This window comes from Vulpes vulpes, chromosome 5 (genome assembly GCF_048418805.1).
Source record: "Vulpes vulpes isolate BD-2025 chromosome 5, VulVul3, whole genome shotgun sequence".
In the NCBI taxonomy this organism is placed as follows: Eukaryota; Metazoa; Chordata; class Mammalia; order Carnivora; family Canidae; genus Vulpes; species Vulpes vulpes.
The window spans coordinates 37,843,266-37,862,896 of record NC_132784.1 but is presented as its reverse complement, the minus strand read 5'-3'; the positions used below and the strand labels follow the sequence as shown (position 1 = coordinate 37,862,896).

The following is a 19,631-nucleotide window of genomic DNA, read 5'->3' as shown; positions in this document are numbered from 1 at the left end:
AGGGGGTTTGGGCATGGGTTAAATAGATGATGGGGATGAAGCAGTGCACTAGTGATGAGCACTGGGTAATGTATGGAAATGTTGAATCACTGTGTTGTACACCTGAAACTAACACTACACTGTATGTTAACTAACTGGAATTTAAATAAAAACTTAAAAGTAATGGATAATTAATAAAAAATTCACCAAATTATATTTATATGTAATATCTATTAATGAAAACATGCTTATATCCACAGGGTAAACCAGACTTGAATACAACATTGCCAATTAGACAAACCGCATCAATTTTCAAACAACCAGTAACCAAAGTCACAAATCATCCTAGTAATAAAGTGAAATCAGACCCACAACGAATGAATGAGCAGCCACGTCAGGTAAGGATCTAATTGGTTCTCCAATCCTATTTGTCAGTAAATTCTGGTATTTTTACCAGACATAGTTCAAGTAAACTGGTTAAAATGGAAAATATTTGGAAAGAAAATTGTTCTATGTTCTAGGCTATTACATGAATGCTGGAGAATAATATAATATTTAGGTAAAATGTTTTAAGAAAAAAGTTACTAAAATGAATCTAAATATTATGGACTACATTTTTATGCTTTTGTGTGGTAATGTACATCAGATTTGCTTTTGCTAATCTTAGTTGTTTTTTTTTTTAAGATTATCTTTCCAGGGGATAATATTTCCTGAGGGGATGAAGCATGCAGTTGTGTTGCTTAGTTTAAAAATATTTTCTATTACATAGAAACTACTTTTTGTTCTGATTTCTTATTATATGAAAGCCGTCCCTCCCCTTTTGAAAAACAGAATTAAATAAACTTTGTCAATATGGTATATTGTCCTGTGACTTCCATTTTTGCAGAAATTGAGTTTATATTTCTCTTTCTTATTGCTTCAAGCTGTATTACACCAGAATCTGTTCTTAGAAAAAAGTATTATCTGAGAGGCCTCCCTACTGCTTAATAATGTCACATAGCCCGGGGAGGGAGACTTGACAAAATGCTTACCTTTCCAAATAACCTTGCTTATTCACTCCCTAATTGTGGTCAAAAAGTTTAGGTACTTCGGAAATTTTTAGTAGCAATTGGGGTGAGGGAGTGGAGGGAGAAACATCTGTGCATATTTTTTTCTCTCCTTTCTCTGCCTCCTCCCACTTACAGAGTAGAAATGCTGATTTACCTACGACGGTTATCTTTTGCTCTCGTATTCCCCATTTAGATTCCTCACTCCACCTTTTCATTTGAATTTTGTTTTTCACTAGTCCCTCAAGTGTCTCATCTCCAGACTTCATAAAGGATTGGGCCAAAACTTTCAGACAGTTGCTCTAGAAGAAACTACATAAAGAAATTCAGTTCCCACATCCTCTGTAGTGTTTTTTCCTCTTCAGGTGAGCCAGGAAAACAGAAGATATTTGGAGCCACATTGGATCAGCATCTTGCTATAGATGTCTCAAGATTTGAAGTTCTAAACTTGCTTTACTGTTGGTCCCCAAGAGATTCAACAGGGGCCATGTAAGTGTATCACATCCAATATAAAAGATGCGTACCTGCATGTGCCTTTAGGCTCTTGTCACCACTTAGGTTTTCTCTGGGCCATTCAGCTTTCTGTACCAGGCTTTCCCCTTCTGTTTTACTACTGTACCCAGGGATAGTCACCAAACCGCTGGTGGTTTTAGTATATTCATTACAACAGGGAAGGAATTCCGCCATTCTGACCTCTGCCCGCCTTGGTAAAGCCATTCCCTGATTGTATTCTCTCTTAGATACTGTCTAAAGTCTTGAACATCTCGTCCTTTGGCTTTATGGTGATTTTAAAATCATTTCCTTGTACAGATTTTTATCAGTTGAAATTTTCAAAGCATGTAATTGGGTAAGACAGTTTGCCTCAAAAAAGCCCAAAAGATAAAGTGGAATAACTACTAATAATAGTTCCATACTGGAAACTGGAGTTGTCTTATTGAGAATAGGTAGTAGATGGATTTTATCCTCATCTTTTCTTTGCCAAATCATTCTCAATATAGTCTATAAACGCACATATTTTACAGGCCAATTGAGTAGCAGATTATGGTGATTTAAACAGTAACTTAATTGTTTTCTGTACCTAAGTTCAGTTACGGATTTTAACAACTGTACTAACTGTATTTGCTGGGTATTTACCTGGCTCTAGAGAACAGTGGTAACAGAGTTTTAAAGCTGAAATAATCAGATCAGTTGTTCCTTATTCACTGATACATTGAGTCGTTTTACATTTTCATTCTTTTATTAAAGTTTGTGGCATTGTTCTCCGATGAAAAGAGCATGTCAGAAAAGCTAAATCCCTCCCCTCCCCACATGCACCAAATCTTATGTCATTTTAACCCAGAACTTTTGAGGATTTTATCTTCCTTTTAGCTTGCATAGACAGGAAGTCTTAAAATTATTTAGGAGGTCAGCGCTCCAAAAGTTTGAACTGTTTTCCCCTTTATCCTCATGTCACCTGACAGTTTTTGCTGTTTTTGATTATACCAAGGCATTAGTTGTCTTTCCCCTGTCTTTACCTTCAACATAAGAATTGAGGTAATATTTGGCTTCTGTCTCACTAATAGGATTTTAAAATGAAGGACAGGGCATTGGCCAACTATAGGAAAATAGCAGAGACAACTTTTATACTACTGTTTTATTTTTTTATTTTTTATTTTTATTTTTTTATACTACTGTTTTAAAAAAACAATCTGTCATTCTGATTATTCCAGTATAGGTTCAGGTTTTTAAGTAAAGGAAAGATGTTGATTTAAATTACATTTTGACAGATGTGTGCTAATCAACTGTTGTTGTTGAGGAGATAGTTGACCAAAAAAATAGACAAAAATAATTCTTCCAACTGTGCTTTTACACAGCCTCGTTGAACTAGATTGGCAGTATAAATTGCCAGATATTCCATTTGGAGAAGTTATTTTGATCATGCAGTAAAAATACTAGACAAAGAGGTTTCTATTTTTGAGACTCCTGTAGATATAAATGTTTTTATTTCTTAACCATGTCACAGTCTTTTAAGAAGGCATTCAAACTAGTGGTATTATAATTCGTTTTAGAGGGTTGAATTTTGAGACCTAGAACCAGGATTAGATTTTTGGATTTTTAACAGGTTCTACCTTGAATAGGTTAGGTTGAAGTGAAGCTATCATAGAAATTAATAATTCTGTCATATATAACAAACATCCTATGCCTGCGTCATTATATGGCAGTCTGATTTGAATTTACAAAGTAGATGATGTATAAATTTCTAATGTATTGATTACTTGAAAAATCCCTTAACTTTAAAATTGCAAATTAGGGCATGTAATCAAAAGTGCAGTAAACAGAATTCAGCAGTGATTTCTGCCTATAATTAAAGCCATATGGTAGAGGTGGAATTTGTAAAATCTTCTGATAGGGTGAATAGCTAGATATTTATATATATACTCTCAGTATATTTGATAAGTGCTTATCTTTTCATTAGATTAAAAAGAAATCTGGAGTGGGGTGAAGCGAACTCTACCAACTATGAGACTATTATCCCAAACTGTAAGATCATGTCCAAAAATCTTTTTAACCTAATTGATTTATGATTTTGCTGTTAAGGTGTCTTTCCTAGCTTTCTTACTTCAATATTTGAAGAACTCACATTTCTGTTTCATTCTTATGTCCTTGATGCTGTCATCTTTGACACTTTCTGGTCTCTTGCTTTTTCTTTTATCCTCAATTCAAAGAAACTTCCATCTTTGAGCCATTAATACTTCCTTTTAATTATTATGTATAGGGTGCTATAGGGTGCTAATAGGCTGTAGGTGTTTTTAATAGTCTTTGAGAATTAGTTACATTCCTTACAGAATATTTAAATTTTTTTAACTAAAAAATAAATATTTGAAAATCAGCAAAGTGGATTTAAATGTTCTATTTAATCTTAGATTTTTTTCTTTTATTTGCTTATTCTTCTCTCAAAAGATATGAAACTTTACTTTCTTCTAGCAGTCATCCTTTTTTTTTTTTAGAATGATTTTTTTCCCCAGCTTTATTGAGATATAATTGACATTAACATTGTATCAGTTGAAAGTCTACAGTGTAATGGTGATTTGAAACACATATACATTGCAAAATGATAATGTAGTAAGGTTAGATAACATGGCCATCACTTCCTATAATTGTGGTGGTGGTGGTGGTGGTGGTGATGGTGAGAACGTTTAAGATCTCTCTTAGCAACTTTCGAGTATACAATACAGTATTGTTAACTGTATTCATTCACCATGCTGTGCATCAGGTCCCCAGAACTTACTCATCTTATAACTGGAAGTTTATACCCTTTGACCATCACCACTCCGTCCACCCCCACCCCTGGCCACCACCAGTCTTCTCTTTGATTCTATGAGTTCAGTTTTTTTAGATTCCACATATAAAGTAAGATCATATAGTATTTGTCTTTCTCTGCTTGACTTATTTCACTTAGCATAATGCCTTCAGGATTCATCTATGTTGTTATAAATGGTAGGATTTCCTTCTTTTTTTATGGCTGGTAATATTTCTTTAACCATTCATCTGTTGGTAGATACTTAGGTGGTTTCCATGCCTTGGCTATTGTGAATAATATTGCAGTGAACATGGTGGTGCAGGTACCTCTTTAAGACAGGAATTTCATTTCCTTTGGATATGTACTCAGAAGTGGGATTGCTGCTGGATCAAATGAGAGTTCTATTTTTAATTTCTTGAGAAACCCCCACACTGTTTTCCATAGCAGCTGTACCAATTTACATTCCTACCAACACTGCATGAGGGTTCCCTTTTCCCCACATCGTCGCTAGCTCTTACTATCTCTTGTCTTTTTGATAGTAACCAAGAGTGAATATTTTAAAATGTTAGAAGAAACTTTCAAAATGAAATTAAATTTTAAAAGCATGTGTACTCTAAATGTCTGAAGACCTTATATATGAAAGTTTGTAAAATCTTTCAGTATTTAATTATCACCCATAAGATTACTCTTCATTCTAGATATTCTAACAGCATTTACCTCTTCCTAACCTTAGCGGGTTATTTCTAGTATAGTCTTATTTTAATGTTCTTATGATTGAGAAAAAGACAAGCTAAAGCATAGAGTTCCATGGAAGATATTATATTCCTTTTCTCTAGCTAGAAAAACTGGCTGCCTGGGCAGAGGAAATAGGTGACATGTTGTCCTCTACTAACTTAAAAATATTATTCTGGGTGATGGAGGAAAGATGCCATGTACAAAGGGTCATATAAATAGTATACACCAGTGCTGTAGGTGTTCCAGGGGGTGGTTTTACTGTGGCTGGGAGGGTTGGGGAAATCTTTAGAAAAGATACGGGACATATGCTGGACTTCACAGATTGAGTGGGATTTAGAAAATCAGATGGGAGGGCGAGGACATTCCAGTTAGGGAAAGTAGTAGTGTTAGCAAAACTGTTATAATGGGAATGAACAAGGAATGAGAGGATAAATTTGGAGATCAGGGTTTTCATGGGAAGGAGTGGGAATTGAGAGTGTTATAATGGGTTTCCTTAAATGTCAGTCTTTACAAGTTTTAAAACTGTTATCATTTGCTATATTATAAGAAAGAAATTTGGGATAGATAAAAAATTTCTCATTTCTTTTTTATAATGCAATTACAATAGTGTTTTAGCATTTTTAAATATTCTTTCAATATTTTAATGCAACTTTTGATAACATCATGGTCATAGAATATATATGTATGTACATACTTTAATATGTACACATGCCATTATATTATATACATTTATCCATGTTTTATATAGTTTATGTGCTATGATTTTATAATTCATTTATATTGCTCCAACAACTGTGTATTATGCTAGCATCTAATTTACTTGACTATTAACTTAGTGTTATTTCCAGTTTTTCACTATTATAAGTAGTACTCCAGTGAGTCTCTATTTAAGTTCCTTCCTATATTTTACATTGTTTCATCAGACTCTAGTCTGATTTTATTTTATTTCCCAGAAATACAATTAGTGTGAATATTTATGATTTTTGATACATATTGGCAAATTGATTGCCAAAGGGTTACACCACTTTAGAAGTCTATGGATAAGTTATGTGCATTCCAGTTTTAGCTTACCTTTATTGCCATTGAGTATTAACTCAATATATAAAAATGGTTTTTCATTTAAAATTTGCATTTATTTGAATACTACTGTAGTTGAACAAACTAAAGCATTTGTGTTTAACTTTGCAAATGAGAAATGTTTAGAGGTATTTGAATAAGGGACTAAGTAGCTTTTTTATTACCCCTCTTAACCGAATGTGAACATATCTCCTTGTGGCCTAAAGCTAATTCAAACATCTGTGCTCCCCAGATGCATTCCCTCCTACCTTCTCAGAGATCTCGCTCAATGGATTATGTCCACTACATTTCACTGTTGACTTCTCTCTAAACAGCCTCTTCCCCAATTCTTTTCCTTTTACAGTCAAACTTCTTAGACTTCGTAGGTGTGTATTTAATATCCACCTTATCTTTCAGGTTTTTTTTTTTTTTAAGATTTTATTTATTTGTTCATGAGAGAGAGAGAGAGAGAGAGAGAGAGAGAGAGAGAGAGGCAGAGACACAGTTAGAGGGAGAAGCAGGCTCCATGCAGTCCCGACGTGGGACTCAGTCCCGGGTCTCCAGGATCACGCCCTGAGCCGAAGGCGGTGCTAAACTGCCGAGCCACCCAGGCTGCCCTCTTAGTTTTTATATCTCTGAAATACCACTTTTGTTTCCGCTCTGCCATTTGAATGACTCTCATCATGAAGATTGCTGATGATCCTTATTACATTGGATGGATAAATTTCAGTCCTTAAATTGCACTACATGACCTGCTTTAGCGTTAGGTACTGTGACTACTCCTGGCTTCTGAAATACTCTTTTATTCTGTGACACTGTACTTTATTGCTTTTCCTCCTTCCTTGTTTTTTTCTGATTCCCTTTCTTAGTTTCCTTTTGCTCTCTCCATCTTTTAGAATTGTGAGATTTCCCAGGGAATACAGTGCATTCTTCTCTGTATCTGTATGGAGGACTTCATTCATTCTCATGGCTTCATTTATCATCTAAATGTTAATGATTTCCAAATTTACGTCTTTATCCTAAGCTTCAGTTGTTTGTATCAATCACCCTACTAACATTGTTTGCTTGGAAGTCTTACCAGCACTTCTAATTTATCTTATAATCTCCTTCATCATCCTATCAAACTGGCCTGTTTTATGTGCTTTTTCCCAGTGAAATTCCCACTGACTCAGCATTATCCTAGATTCTTCCTATCATTTACTCGAAACATGTAATTAGCTAACAAATCCCATTGACTCTGCCTCTGTAAATACTCACTTGCTGTATCTCCTCCATACCAGGTAAATGTCATTTCATCTCATTTCTCTGCTTCCTATCTTACTCTCTTCAATTCTTTCTTCATTTTGCATCCAGAAACTCCATCTGACATGAAGATCTGATAGTTCTATTCTTCTGAAAATGTTTCAATGATTCCTGTTAAATTTTAAGGGGGAAAAAAAACCCCCAAACACCCTAAATAATGCTGTACAAAGTAAAAAACACCTGACATGACTTACAAAGTACTTCATCATTTGGCTTTTACTTATCTCTTTGGCCTTACTTTCTTTCCTTGTTCTACACTCAAATCACATGAAACTTTTTTCATTCATTCATTCATTCATTCATTTATTTATTTATTTATTTATTTATTTATTTATTTATGATAGTCACAGAGAGAGAGAGAGAGGCAGAGACACAGGTGGAGGGAGAAGCAGGCTCCATGCACTGGGAGCCTGATGTGGGATTCGATCCCGGGTCTCCAGGATCGCGCCCTGGGCCAAAGGCAGGCGCCAAACCGCTGCGCCACCCAGGGATCCCATGAAACTTTTTTCAGAGTTTTGAATGTGCTGTTCATTCCCCACTCCATGCCCACATCCTGCTCTTGCGTTCTCTGGTCATATTCCATGCTGTTTTCTTTCCTACATTTAATTACCTATTTTCTACTCCTCCTTCAAGTCTGAACTCACTTTACCTGTTCAGAAAAATCTGGATTTAGAGATCCTCCTTAGCATCCCTCCTTTATTCTTTTCTGATCTAACTGTATTAGTTATTCATCCTTTATCCACAGTATCTCCATTATGTCAGTGCTTAATATGCATTTGTTGAATTGACGAACTTTTTAAATTAAAAAATCTTTAACTGAGCCTTCAACCTGTGCCAGATACTTACCTAAGTAGTGGGGGTACTGCAGTGAACAAAACAACAGCTCCTGACTTCATGGCTCTTAACTCCTAATGTAACAGGGAGAGAGACAGACAAACGCATATATAATTATCATGGTATGATAAGTGCAATGAAAAAAAAAAGCAAAGGAGAGCCTATATGGTCTTCAACAGCAGAGAAATATGGGGAGAACATTCTATTTTTTTTTTTTTTTTGAGAACATTCTAGATAGAGGTCTTAATCTGGTTACTGTATGTAATATGAGGAATGACTTAAGGCTAGTAGAACACTGAAGAAACTATAGGAAATTAGGGCAAAAATGAAAGATCTATTTCATGTTGGTCATAAAGTAATTGACAAAATTTGTTGACTTATCAGCCATGCCTGTAAGAAGGAGTCTCAGAATTTAGATAACTGGGAGAATGATGCCATTGACAGGAATATGGAAATACTGAGGGGTAGCTCAGTTCTTTTTATAATAAAATATGAATATGAGTATTAGAAAATTTGTACCCTTCTAGCAATCATGGGATCTCCAGGTAGTAAAAGATGATGGGTTAGAGCCCATAAGAGAAAACTGTGGTTTGAAGACTTGTCAGTCTTTATGGAGGTAAGAGTCGCAGCTGAGAGGTTAGATACAAATTTTTTAAAAAAATTAATGAATGCATGGGTTATTCATTCAGAGTAACCTCTACTCATCATGTATTTTTGTGGTTGGTCCATCTAAAAATATTTCAGCTATCATGTGGGGAGATCCATGACAGTTTTTGACATTTTAATATCTAGGTAACACAGGAATATCGATGAAAAAAATACTAAAAATGTTCTGTTTCAAAGAGTAGTTTTCCTACTTCTTATGTCTTCTAATTTCCAGAAGGATTTTTTTCTTAATTCTGGTTGTTTTCCTTTATAATTACCTCTGTGTTTCTGAATAATATACTATTTCTTTATTTGTTAATTTTTGACATTTGACTTCTCACAATGGTAGATGAGTACATAGTTCTCTCTGTTCTCATGTTCCCAACATAGTTGTATCATGTTTTTAGTTAAATAGGATAGTCAGGGTTTACATTATTATGACTGAAAATATTCATGGGTAGGGCAAATAATGCCCTATCATCATCAGGATGGTTTTCATAATTTATTGTTGTTGTTGTTAATCTTAAGAATTGTATGCTAGGTTTCTTTATGATTATAGTTAATCTTTCCTAATGCTTTAATATTTCTGCCACAGGCCCATTAATAATATTTTTATTATGCTGAAATCCATGGGATTCCGTCTTGTATTTTTCTTGGAGTCACCTCAACCGGCCTTAGGCTGGATTCATTCTCTGGTCCTGCTGTGTAGCTGTGGCTCTAGGGATTTCCTGGGCTGTACTTCTGCACTGGACTTTCCTGGATTTCTGTCTTCCTCTGTCTCTGTATACGCCCTTAATTATAGCTAATCCTCCAGTACCTTTCTCATAAAATATATTGGGAATAAGAACCTGCACATTAGAAATAACTTTATTCTTTCTGGACACAATCAGGTTTGACCCCAGCATCGTTTACTGAAAAGACCATTCTTTTTCATTGCTCTGCATTGTCATGTCATAAATGAAACGCGAAAGTGTGGAAGTCTTATGAAAGTTAGTTTTTGGGCTCCCGGTTCTATTTTTGGTCTATTTGTAAATGTGAATCAGTTTCTACACTCAAGTCTATTTCATTGGTCTGTTGTTTCTTTCCTAATACCTCACTGTCTTCATTACTATAGTTTGCAAAAGGACTTTTTTTTTTTTTTTAAGATTTTATTTACTTATTCATGAGAGACACAGAGAGAGAGACAGAGGCAGAGACACAGGCAGAGGGAGAAGCAGGCTCCATGCAGGGAGCCCGATGTGGGACTCGATCCCAGGACCCCGGGATCACGCCCTGAGCCCGAGGTGGACGCTCGACCACTGAGCCACCCAGGCATCCCTATAAAAGGTGTTGCCATCTAGTAGTGTATGTTTCCACCGTTGTTATTCTTGGTTCAAGATTATCTTGGTTAGTTTATGGCTATTTGCATTTCTACATAAATTTTAGATTCATCTTGTCTACTGTTCTCCAAAACCTGCTAGGATTATAATCTAGGACAATTTGGGTGAGATTTATCATTTTTACAATGTTAAGTCTTCCAGTTCATAAATCTTATATATCCTTCCATTAAAATATAAAATTATATCAGAATTATAGTTTTCAGTCTAGTGATCTTATATATCTTTAATTGATTTCTGGATATTTGATGTATATTGATGCTACTCCAAGTGATTACATTAATTTTTTTTTGTTTTCTAGTAATCTGTTGCTATTATGTAGAAATAAGTTGATTTTGTAGATTGTACCACTCACTTATCTTTGTAAATTCACTTATTAACAGTGAGCCTTTTCAACCTTATACATGAACAGACAAACCTGTCATCTGCAAATGAGAGTTTTATTTCTTTCTTGCTAGCCTTTAAACCTTTGATTTTTTTTTTTCTATTTCACTAGCTAGGATTTCTAATATAATCTTGAATAGGAGTGATAACAGGTATTCTTCTCTCATTCATGCTACCAGGGAATGTAATATTTCTCCATTATATATGATACTTGCTGTAGGGTTTTTTGGTAAATACTTCTTGTCAAATTAAGGAAATACAATTTACTTCTTTCCCTAGTCTACTAAGAATATTTTTCATGAATGGGTATTAAATTTTATCAAATTCTTTTTCTCTACCTAGTTAAATGCTGAAGTGGTTTTTATTCTTTATTCTGTTAATATAGCAAATTATAGTGTTTAGTTTATGAGGTAGTTTGTACTGCTTGATTCTTTTGAATGTTACACAAACCTTAATTCCTGGATTAAGCCCAAGGTAGTCATGATGTATTATCACTGTTACTGCTGTTCTGATTTGCTGTTATGTGATTTAGGATTTTTGCACTTATATTCCCTAGAGAGATTGACTTGCATTTTTCTTTTCTCCTAATTTTCTTCTCAATCTTTTAGTATAGAGGTTTTGCTGCTTTTGTAAAATAAGCTGGGAGGTGGTCCTTCTTTTAAGGTTCCCTGGAAGACTTTGTGTAAAATTGGTACACTTCTTTTTATGTTTGGAAGAATTAATTGTGAGGCATCTACCCCTGCCCTTTTTAAAAATGGGAATGCTTGAAATTACGTTCAATTTATTTGATAGGCATGTGGATGAGTATTGATATTTTCTATTTCTTCTTATATCAAATTTGAGAATATGTTTTCTAGGAATTTGTATATTTCATAATTTTCAAACTTAGTGGTTTAAGATTGTTCATAACATTTTGACAAGTATTGTATGCCCACTTTGTGTAGTGCTTATGACAAAATCTAGACAAGCAGCTATAGCAGATGGTACTGCATGTCCGTCCCCCTCAACTCCCTCAACTCCTGATTTTTGCTGTTTGCTTCATTCTCCTAGCCTCTTTAGCCCAAATTGTTATCTTTTGCCTTAACAAGCCATCTCACTGTAGTTTGCACAGCCACATGAGTCAAACTTTTCCTTGATTTACATAGTAATTTTCTTGTCCTGATCTTGCCCTTTCTTCCTGGGCCACTCTCACAAAATAAGGAGGTAGCTAGGGTTTGACTTTTGATGTTTGCAGTCCATGGTATTTAAGTTAAGTTGTTTTTGCTGACCAGAACTAGACAACTCAGATATCATATGGGATTGATTTGAAATAGAGCATTTTATAAACTGGACAGTGAATTCCTTCTGGGCAGGAAACATCATTCCTCTGTATAGCCTTAACCCAGTGTCTTGCATATTTCGTTTTTCATGAGTCAGTGAATATAAAGTGCACATTTTCTGGATTTTGCTTTAGTCTACAAATACATAACAAGGCCCTTTGTTCTTTGATTAGATTTAGTAAAAGCCTTAGAGAAGTGAATCAAATATTCATCGAATTTATGAAATTCTAACATTAGAAAATGAGAAATTAGATAAAAATTGTATAAGTTCAAAGCATTTTCTCATTCTGTTAAATTAGTGTTTTGATGACCTTCTGAGATGGATAAATGATTGGTATTTCTATTTTACTAGTGAAGTTACATCCAAGGAGATTGTCACTTGCCTAAGTAAGATATCACATTTATTTAATAATGGAGTCGAGACAGAAGCACTCAGCTTCCAAACCAGTATCTTTTTGTTACCCTGTACTCCTACCTAGCCACAAATTAATCTCTAAAACATTTTAGTGCCACCGTTGTGTCTCACATCCTGCTCTTGATAGAGATGAAGACTCTGCAGATTAAAACTCTTTAAGTAGTGAAATTTTAATGGTAACTTTTGGTTCTTCTCTTTTACAAAATATTAACACTTCTGTCCTCAGATACCACAAAAGGTCTATCACATTTATATATTTTAAATATTTGTTTTTGTTAGATAAAACTGCTCATAGTATAATTTCTTTGAGTCTTACCGTTAGTTTTAATTTGTTGCTTAATAGTAATGGAAAATACAGAAGCATACAGAAAAATAAAGGGCAGACTTAAAAGTCTTCTGACAGTAGGCGATTTCAACAGTGAGGTAGGGCAAAAGGGCTTGAATCAGGAACTGGATTTGGTAATTGCAAGGTTACGGTGACCTTGGGCAGGTCAGTGTTAACAGAATAATAGGAGTAGAGTTTAATTTAGAAGGAAGAAATGAATGGAAGGTGAGGAAACGAAGGTTTCTCTTCCAATAGAAAGCAGAAGATAGAGCTGGTTTGAGGGAGAAGTAGAGTGTATAGGGACATTTTTAAAAGTAATCAGTGTTGAAGTATATGTTTCTTCCGGGGAAGAAGCCCAAAGAGAGGAAGAAGCCCAATGAACGGAAGAAGGAACATGCAAAATGTGGGAGGAGAAGTTGGACAAATTGTTCGGACAAGATCAGGAGGAGACAAAAGATACGACCAAGAGCCAAGTGAAGAGATAAATCCGAGAAAGGCAGCAGGATACTTATTCCTCTGAGACAAGAGATAAGTGAGGAAAGGGTAAATGGTGCAGATGTAATTTACTGTGGAAGGAATATTTGATGAGCTCAGGATCCTTTGGCTTGAGCTCCTGGCTTTCCTGGTCATCATAAGAGTCTATCATTATAGCTTCTTGATGTAGGAGCTGACATTCAGCTTCTGGCACATATTTGAAATAAACGATGAGAAATAGGAATTCAGATATATAGGAGTTTTATGTGAAATTTACCTATTTCCATTATTGAAGTTTCAGTGTGTTTCTATATGATCAGTTAATTTTTTTAGTGGAGATTATACTTTCAAAAGGTAAAGGAGGGTGCATTTTCAGATAATATATGAGAGCCAAAATCAATTATAAGTTTTTGTGTGGCTCAGTTTGATGAGATGGCTTTTTCTCTGGGGTTTTAGTTTAGAATTGACCAGACCCTAACGATAGCTACACATTAAGAAATTATGGAAATTAATGTTCAAGATCAACCTTTTGTTCTTTTTTTTTTTTTCCTTTAAAGATTTTATTTATTCATTTGACAGAGAGAGAGAGATTGAGCACAAGCAGGGAGAGCAGCAGAGGGAGAGGGAGAAGCAGTTTCCAGGCTGAGCAAGGACCCCGACTCCAACATGGGGTTTGATCCCAGGACCCCAGGATCATGATCTGAGCTGAAGGCAGACGCTTAAGTGACTGAGCCACCCAGGCGCCCCACAGCCTTTTGTTCTATTTTGTTGTTCTACCTGTACTTGAATACCTAAAATCATTCTGCATGGAGATGTGCCTTTCTCAGTAGTCAGTGGTAGATTTGCACATGCCTGTGGTCTCTGATCCTTTGGTAGTAATAGACAGCTCCTTCTAACATCTGTACATACAGATTCTTTCTAACTTACAGATTGGGATATAAATGTCATGGTTGTTTGGAACTCTACATCTTCCAGCAGAAATGATATTAGAAATGGTGCTAGCATCTCAGATCAGCCTATAAAAGACCACTTTATCTTAGGTGTGTGTGAATTATTAAACGTATTTACTGTTTATAACCATGTTTGTATGTGGAAGTGCCTTACTTAAATTTCAACTCTTAGGGTAAGAATGTTTCTCCCACTTCTGCTTTATCTTACACCGTCATCTGGCATTGACAAAAGAGGCACCCAGCTCCAAGCCACCTAGAGTGTTCTTACAAGGCCCGCATTGAGGACCTGGGATAGAGACTCAAAAGTTGAGAAAGGAGCGGCTGCACTCATGGCATATGCCAACAGAGGGCTCTTCTGTGAGTTTCACCTATGAGATTTGGGCCCCTAGCATTGTAAACCTCCTCCCGACCCTCTTTCTCTTTCTCTGGACCAGTAGCCCTCACCTAGACCTGATTTTGTCCTATCTTCCCCCATATATGCAGGGACATTTGGCAATGTCACAGCTGGGGTGGTGCTACTGGTACGCAGCAGGTGTAGGCCGGGGATGCTGCTAAACATCACAACAAAGAATTATCCACCCTAAAATGTTAATAATGCCAAGATTGGGAAACTACTTTAAACCATAGTTCCTGGTTCGAGTTTGCTTCTCCCCCTTTCTCTTCTTATTTCACTGCAGAGCAGAAATGTAGTTTGTGTTCACTATCTCCTACCTTCTATTCTTCAAATAAGCACAGAGCCCTTTTGCGGTTTTCTAAGGGATTTACTGTCCTCACAACATGGAAACAGATGGAGTAAAAATAACAAGAAAATGACAGTTTCAGGAAATCTTAATTAAAAGCTACCCATGTTATCTGCTGGCCTTTAAATAGAACAAAATTCTGATCCTTCTCTAGGCTTCCTACCGTTCTTCCCATTGTGGTTTTCTCATTCCCTGAGTCCCCTCCTTCCTCAGTCATACTACTCATCTGTGGAGAGCCTTGGCAGTGATCCTTTCGGGGTCCTCCACATGAGCAGTGGCCAGAGGGATGAAAAGCCCTTGGGGTTATTTTAACATGGAGCGAAGGGAAGGTTATAAATACTTCCCTTTGTGCATATATCCAGCCAGAACTACTTTGTGTTGCCCTCCTTCTATGAAATCCACTGAATGAGATTATATCACAGCATTTTCCTAAGTCCTACTGCATGGCATGAAGGTCTCCTTTCTCTACTAGTTTCTCCTCTTTTCCCCCTGCACTATGCTTCCTACCATTGCCCCGAAGTTATGGGAACACAGGTGCACAGGCCCCGTGCTTAGAATGGCCCAGGCCTCATTGAATGCTCACTGTTGTGATCCTGAAATTCTAAATATTTTTTGAACTAGCGACCCCATATTTTTATTTTCATTCACTGGGTCCTGCAAATTATGTGGATGGTCCTGTTCACCAGAATTCTTCCAACAAACGTTGGTCTAGGCGAGAAGCAGCCTGGCTAGGATGAGAAGATGAAAAGGAAGAGTTTTAAGATACTTGTAGCAAGAAAACCCCAGCCGAAAACCTGGGAGGGAAGGGCAGATGCGTGTGCATGTGCTCTGTCTTCATGTATGAATACTCACCTTTCAGAGTTGATTACTTTTTGATTTATTTATATTTGTTAATTTTAATAAGATGACCAGTTACTTATTGAATGCTGTTGTTTGATCAGTGTAGTGAAAGACATGGGTGAAAAATGTAGTAAAATGATACTTGCATTGTACTGGGCATGTTCAAGTGTTTGTAAAACCTCCTCAGTTAGTTTCTATAACCCTTTGAGGTTGTTTTTATTGTCCCTTTCCATAGAGTGGGAAACTGATATTGAGACGGGTTAAATTATTTAACTTCATAAAACCAGTGACAAAGCATGGATTTGAACTCGAGCCCACTGTCATTCACTCTGCTACTCAAAAGTTAAACCTTTCCTAACCTTCCTACTCTTGGCAGTTGACTGTCAAGTTGATGTTATGAATATAAATAGGTCAATTTCTCTTTATCAGTGAATTTTTTTTGAACACTACACAGATGGATCAGTGCTTTTCAAATTAAATATAATGGATGAATATGTAATACTGGTATATTTGATCTACATGTTTTTCAATGTTTCATGAGAAATAGATACTAATATAATTAACCTAAAATAGTATTCTTATAGAAAAAATTCAAAAGTCTTCAGTTTTGTATGCTCAGTAAAACACTCCCCCACTCCTGCCTGATGAAATGCCTACTTCTGCTCTGTTGTTAGTGGGACTCATCCGAAAGCATTTTCTTGGATTAGGGGGTCTCAGACTTTACTTTCCACCCACCAAATAAAAATTTGGTGTTCGATGGGGTCGATATTTGCAATTCTAAGAAAGCTAATTTGCAAGGAATATATATTACATCAATTCTTTGGTTTTAATCTTGGAAGCTACCCCAAATTGTGGACTGATACCTTCTTAAAACTCTATGCTAGCTTTAGTCTAAACATATTACAAGGCTGGGCCTCTTAATTCTGCATGAGGAGGAGACAGGCATCAGCACAGATTGCCTACAGCTGAAGGCTGACACAGTATTAGTTATTGGCAAATGGATTAAGAGTAACTTGACAGTTTTCGTCACATTTATTGAACTTTTTCAGCCTTTGATGTCATGAGTGGAAGGGTCTGAGGCCTGGTACCTTACCACCTAACACAGAGCTAAATATGTAAATACTCTTCCAGAGCTTTTAGTGTTAAGCTGAGGACCATTTATTTAATCACATTGATCTGAGTTTTAATTCCAGCTGCACCACTGACTAGTTATGCAACCTTTGGTAAGTGACTGTGTATGGGACTAATAACGTCTTCTTCAAAGTGCTGTAGGGAAGATTAACTGGGTTTCTGTACACAAAGCACTGAGCATAGTGCTGGACCTCTGGAAAGGGGGCATGGTGGGTAAATGGTAGATTGTCCTCTTCCTCCTCCTCTTATTCCACCAGGAGAATGTGCTTGGGCATCAGCTCTTTCTCTATTTACGCCCACACAGTTTGGTATACTCTTCAATATACTTTGCCGCATGTCTTCCTGCAGTGAAAAAGAGAAAGGCAGATATCTTCCTCCGGTCCTCTGCAAGGATAGAATGGAATAATATATTTTTTCCTTTTTGGTGTAATCAGGAATGAAACTTGGCAACCTTGGTGATCAGTATACACCAGCCCTATGTATGCACTGCCATTCTTTCAACACAAACCAAACCAGTCTTTCTCAAACTGAGATTGCTGGGCCTGCATCAGAATCACCTAAGACACATATAAAATAAATCAGTACTTCTAGCCACATATCCCAGACCTACTGAACAGAATCCCTAGGGCTGAGACCTTGGGATATACATTTAAAGTAAGGCACTGTGGTTATTCCTTTGCATTAAAACACTTAGAAATACTGACCAGTACTCTGTCTCCCCTCCTTGCCCACTTAAGCTACTTCCTTGCCTTGCAGTAGTCTTTGCTGCTCTGTAGAATTCTCACACTTTTTTTTTTTAAAAGAGCTGCCTCTTCTTTTTTTTTTTTTTTTTTTTTTAATATTTTAGTGTGTAATTTTTTTTAATTTAATTTTATTTATTTATGATAGGCACACAGTGAGAGAGAGAGAGAGAGAGGCAGAGACATAGGCAGAGGGAGAAGCAGGCTCCATGCACCGGGAGCCTGACGTGGGATTCGATCCCGAGTCTCCAGGATCGCGCCCTGGGCCAAAGGCAGGCGCCAAACCGCTGCGCCACCCAGGGATCCCAGAGCTGCCTCTTCTTAAAAGCCTTCCCAGATTCTCCCAAGTTGAAGTTAATTTTGTATCTTCACTGTTGTGGTTGTCATTGTCTGTCTTGTAGCGTTTTGCTAGTTTTCCACCAAACAGTAAGCTCTGAGAGGGCAGTGATTGCCAGTTATCCTAATAACTATCCCCGGTGCCTAGCAAAATACTTTGCCCGTAATGGGTAATGAAAGAATATTTGTTGAATTTGAATCGATCCTCTGATTAGTTTTTTCCAGTACAATGTCTTACCCTGACTTCCCCAGAAAAGCACAAATTCCTTCATAGTTCAGGAAGTACAAGCTCAGGGTGATGGAGGAGAGTACCGATAAACATGACTAGCCCGAGTTCCTGGTGCATCAGAACACGGAGATGTGTGCTTGTGGTTGTGAGGAGTTGCTTTGCAATCCCTGTTTCTTCCTCAACCTCTTCTTTGGATATCCTCTGTAAGATGGGTTGAACAAATCCCCCAAATCTCTAGTTAAGTCCACAGCAATTAAGATGAGAAAATGCTACTACAGTTGTATCGTGGGTTGGGTTTATTTTCAGAAAACAGATTGATCATTTCACTAAAGAAGCAGCTTTCCTAACACAAGATCCCGTTTGTCCCTGGGGACTCTAAGAGAGATGAAGTACAGGCATCCGCACTTGCCTGATGTCGTGGATGTACTTCCTACATCCATATGAGGAGCAAAGTTACAAAGATGTGCTCGAGTGTCCAGTAAGGTGGTCCCTTCGAAGCTGATTGCTCCTGTCACTGATATTTTAGACACTTCTGTGGTTTGGGATGACCTTTAATCCCAGCTGCTGCTTCTCCATCAGCTAGTCAACTGGATAGGACATTGCTCAGATTTTTGGCAATGTAATGTAATGCACACAGGAAGGGATCCAGTTTTCTCATGTACTAGAGGGTGACAGAGAATGAGGTATTAGAGGCACCTGGAAGATCTAATTAGTGGGGATTAGGAAGGGATATAATAACTGGGGGTGATAGCACATTTTGGGAGTTTTTCCAAATATGAAATCACTGCTCCTTAAAAGTGCTCCATTGACTCTTTGGCCTCACATGGGCAGCAGGGTTACTCTGAGAATATCATTGGACTTGGCAGGTGAAGTCAGATTTTCAGTGGGTGGGTCAGGTATTATGAAAGCTAGAGTGCTTATGAAGGTGTGGTGCAAGAGACCCGATAGCTATTGTAGAGGGAGACTCCTTACAAATTTAGGGAGATTCTTTTTCTTTTCTTTCTTTTCTTTTCACTTCACTACTCTTTTCTTCTTTTCTTTTTGCCTTTAGACTTTTAAAAGCTGGAGAAGTAATTTAATAAGAATTCCTGATGGCCACAACTTGTCACCTAGTAAAAACATGGAATTCTTAAATGAGCAAATCAGGGAATTTTACATTTAGGCCAAGGGAGACTTCTCCCCTCCCTTTACCTCTCCACAGTGTCACGGTTATAAAATGATCAGAGAGAAAAAAGCAAAAGTCATTGAATCTGGTGAGAGGAGCTACTTCCTAGAGTAAATTTGGTGAAGATTTATGGGGAAAGGGATGGGGTGATCAGGCTGAAATGGACCAGGGGGCTGGAGTTAGTGTGAATCAGTCACTGCCTGAGGAACTGGCTTGGAGCATAAAGAAAATGGTAATTCTAGCAGCTGGATAAAGTTTGTGTTTGTTAAAAAACAGAGTTCAATTTCGGTACCCCAAAGAATTCCCTCACACTGACCCTTTGTAGTCAGA

General features: G+C 36.9%; 1 protein-coding gene across 1 annotated transcript in view; it reads left to right on the top strand.

Moving 5' to 3' along the window:
- Nucleotides 1-19,631, top strand: part of MBD2 (methyl-CpG binding domain protein 2) — a 66,703-nt gene that overhangs the window by 32,396 nt on the left and 14,676 nt on the right. The window contains exon 3 of the mRNA XM_072757872.1: nucleotides 240-377. Within this exon, the coding sequence (XP_072613973.1) occupies nucleotides 240-377 (138 nt within the window). The remainder of the gene's footprint in view (nucleotides 1-239; nucleotides 378-19,631) is intronic.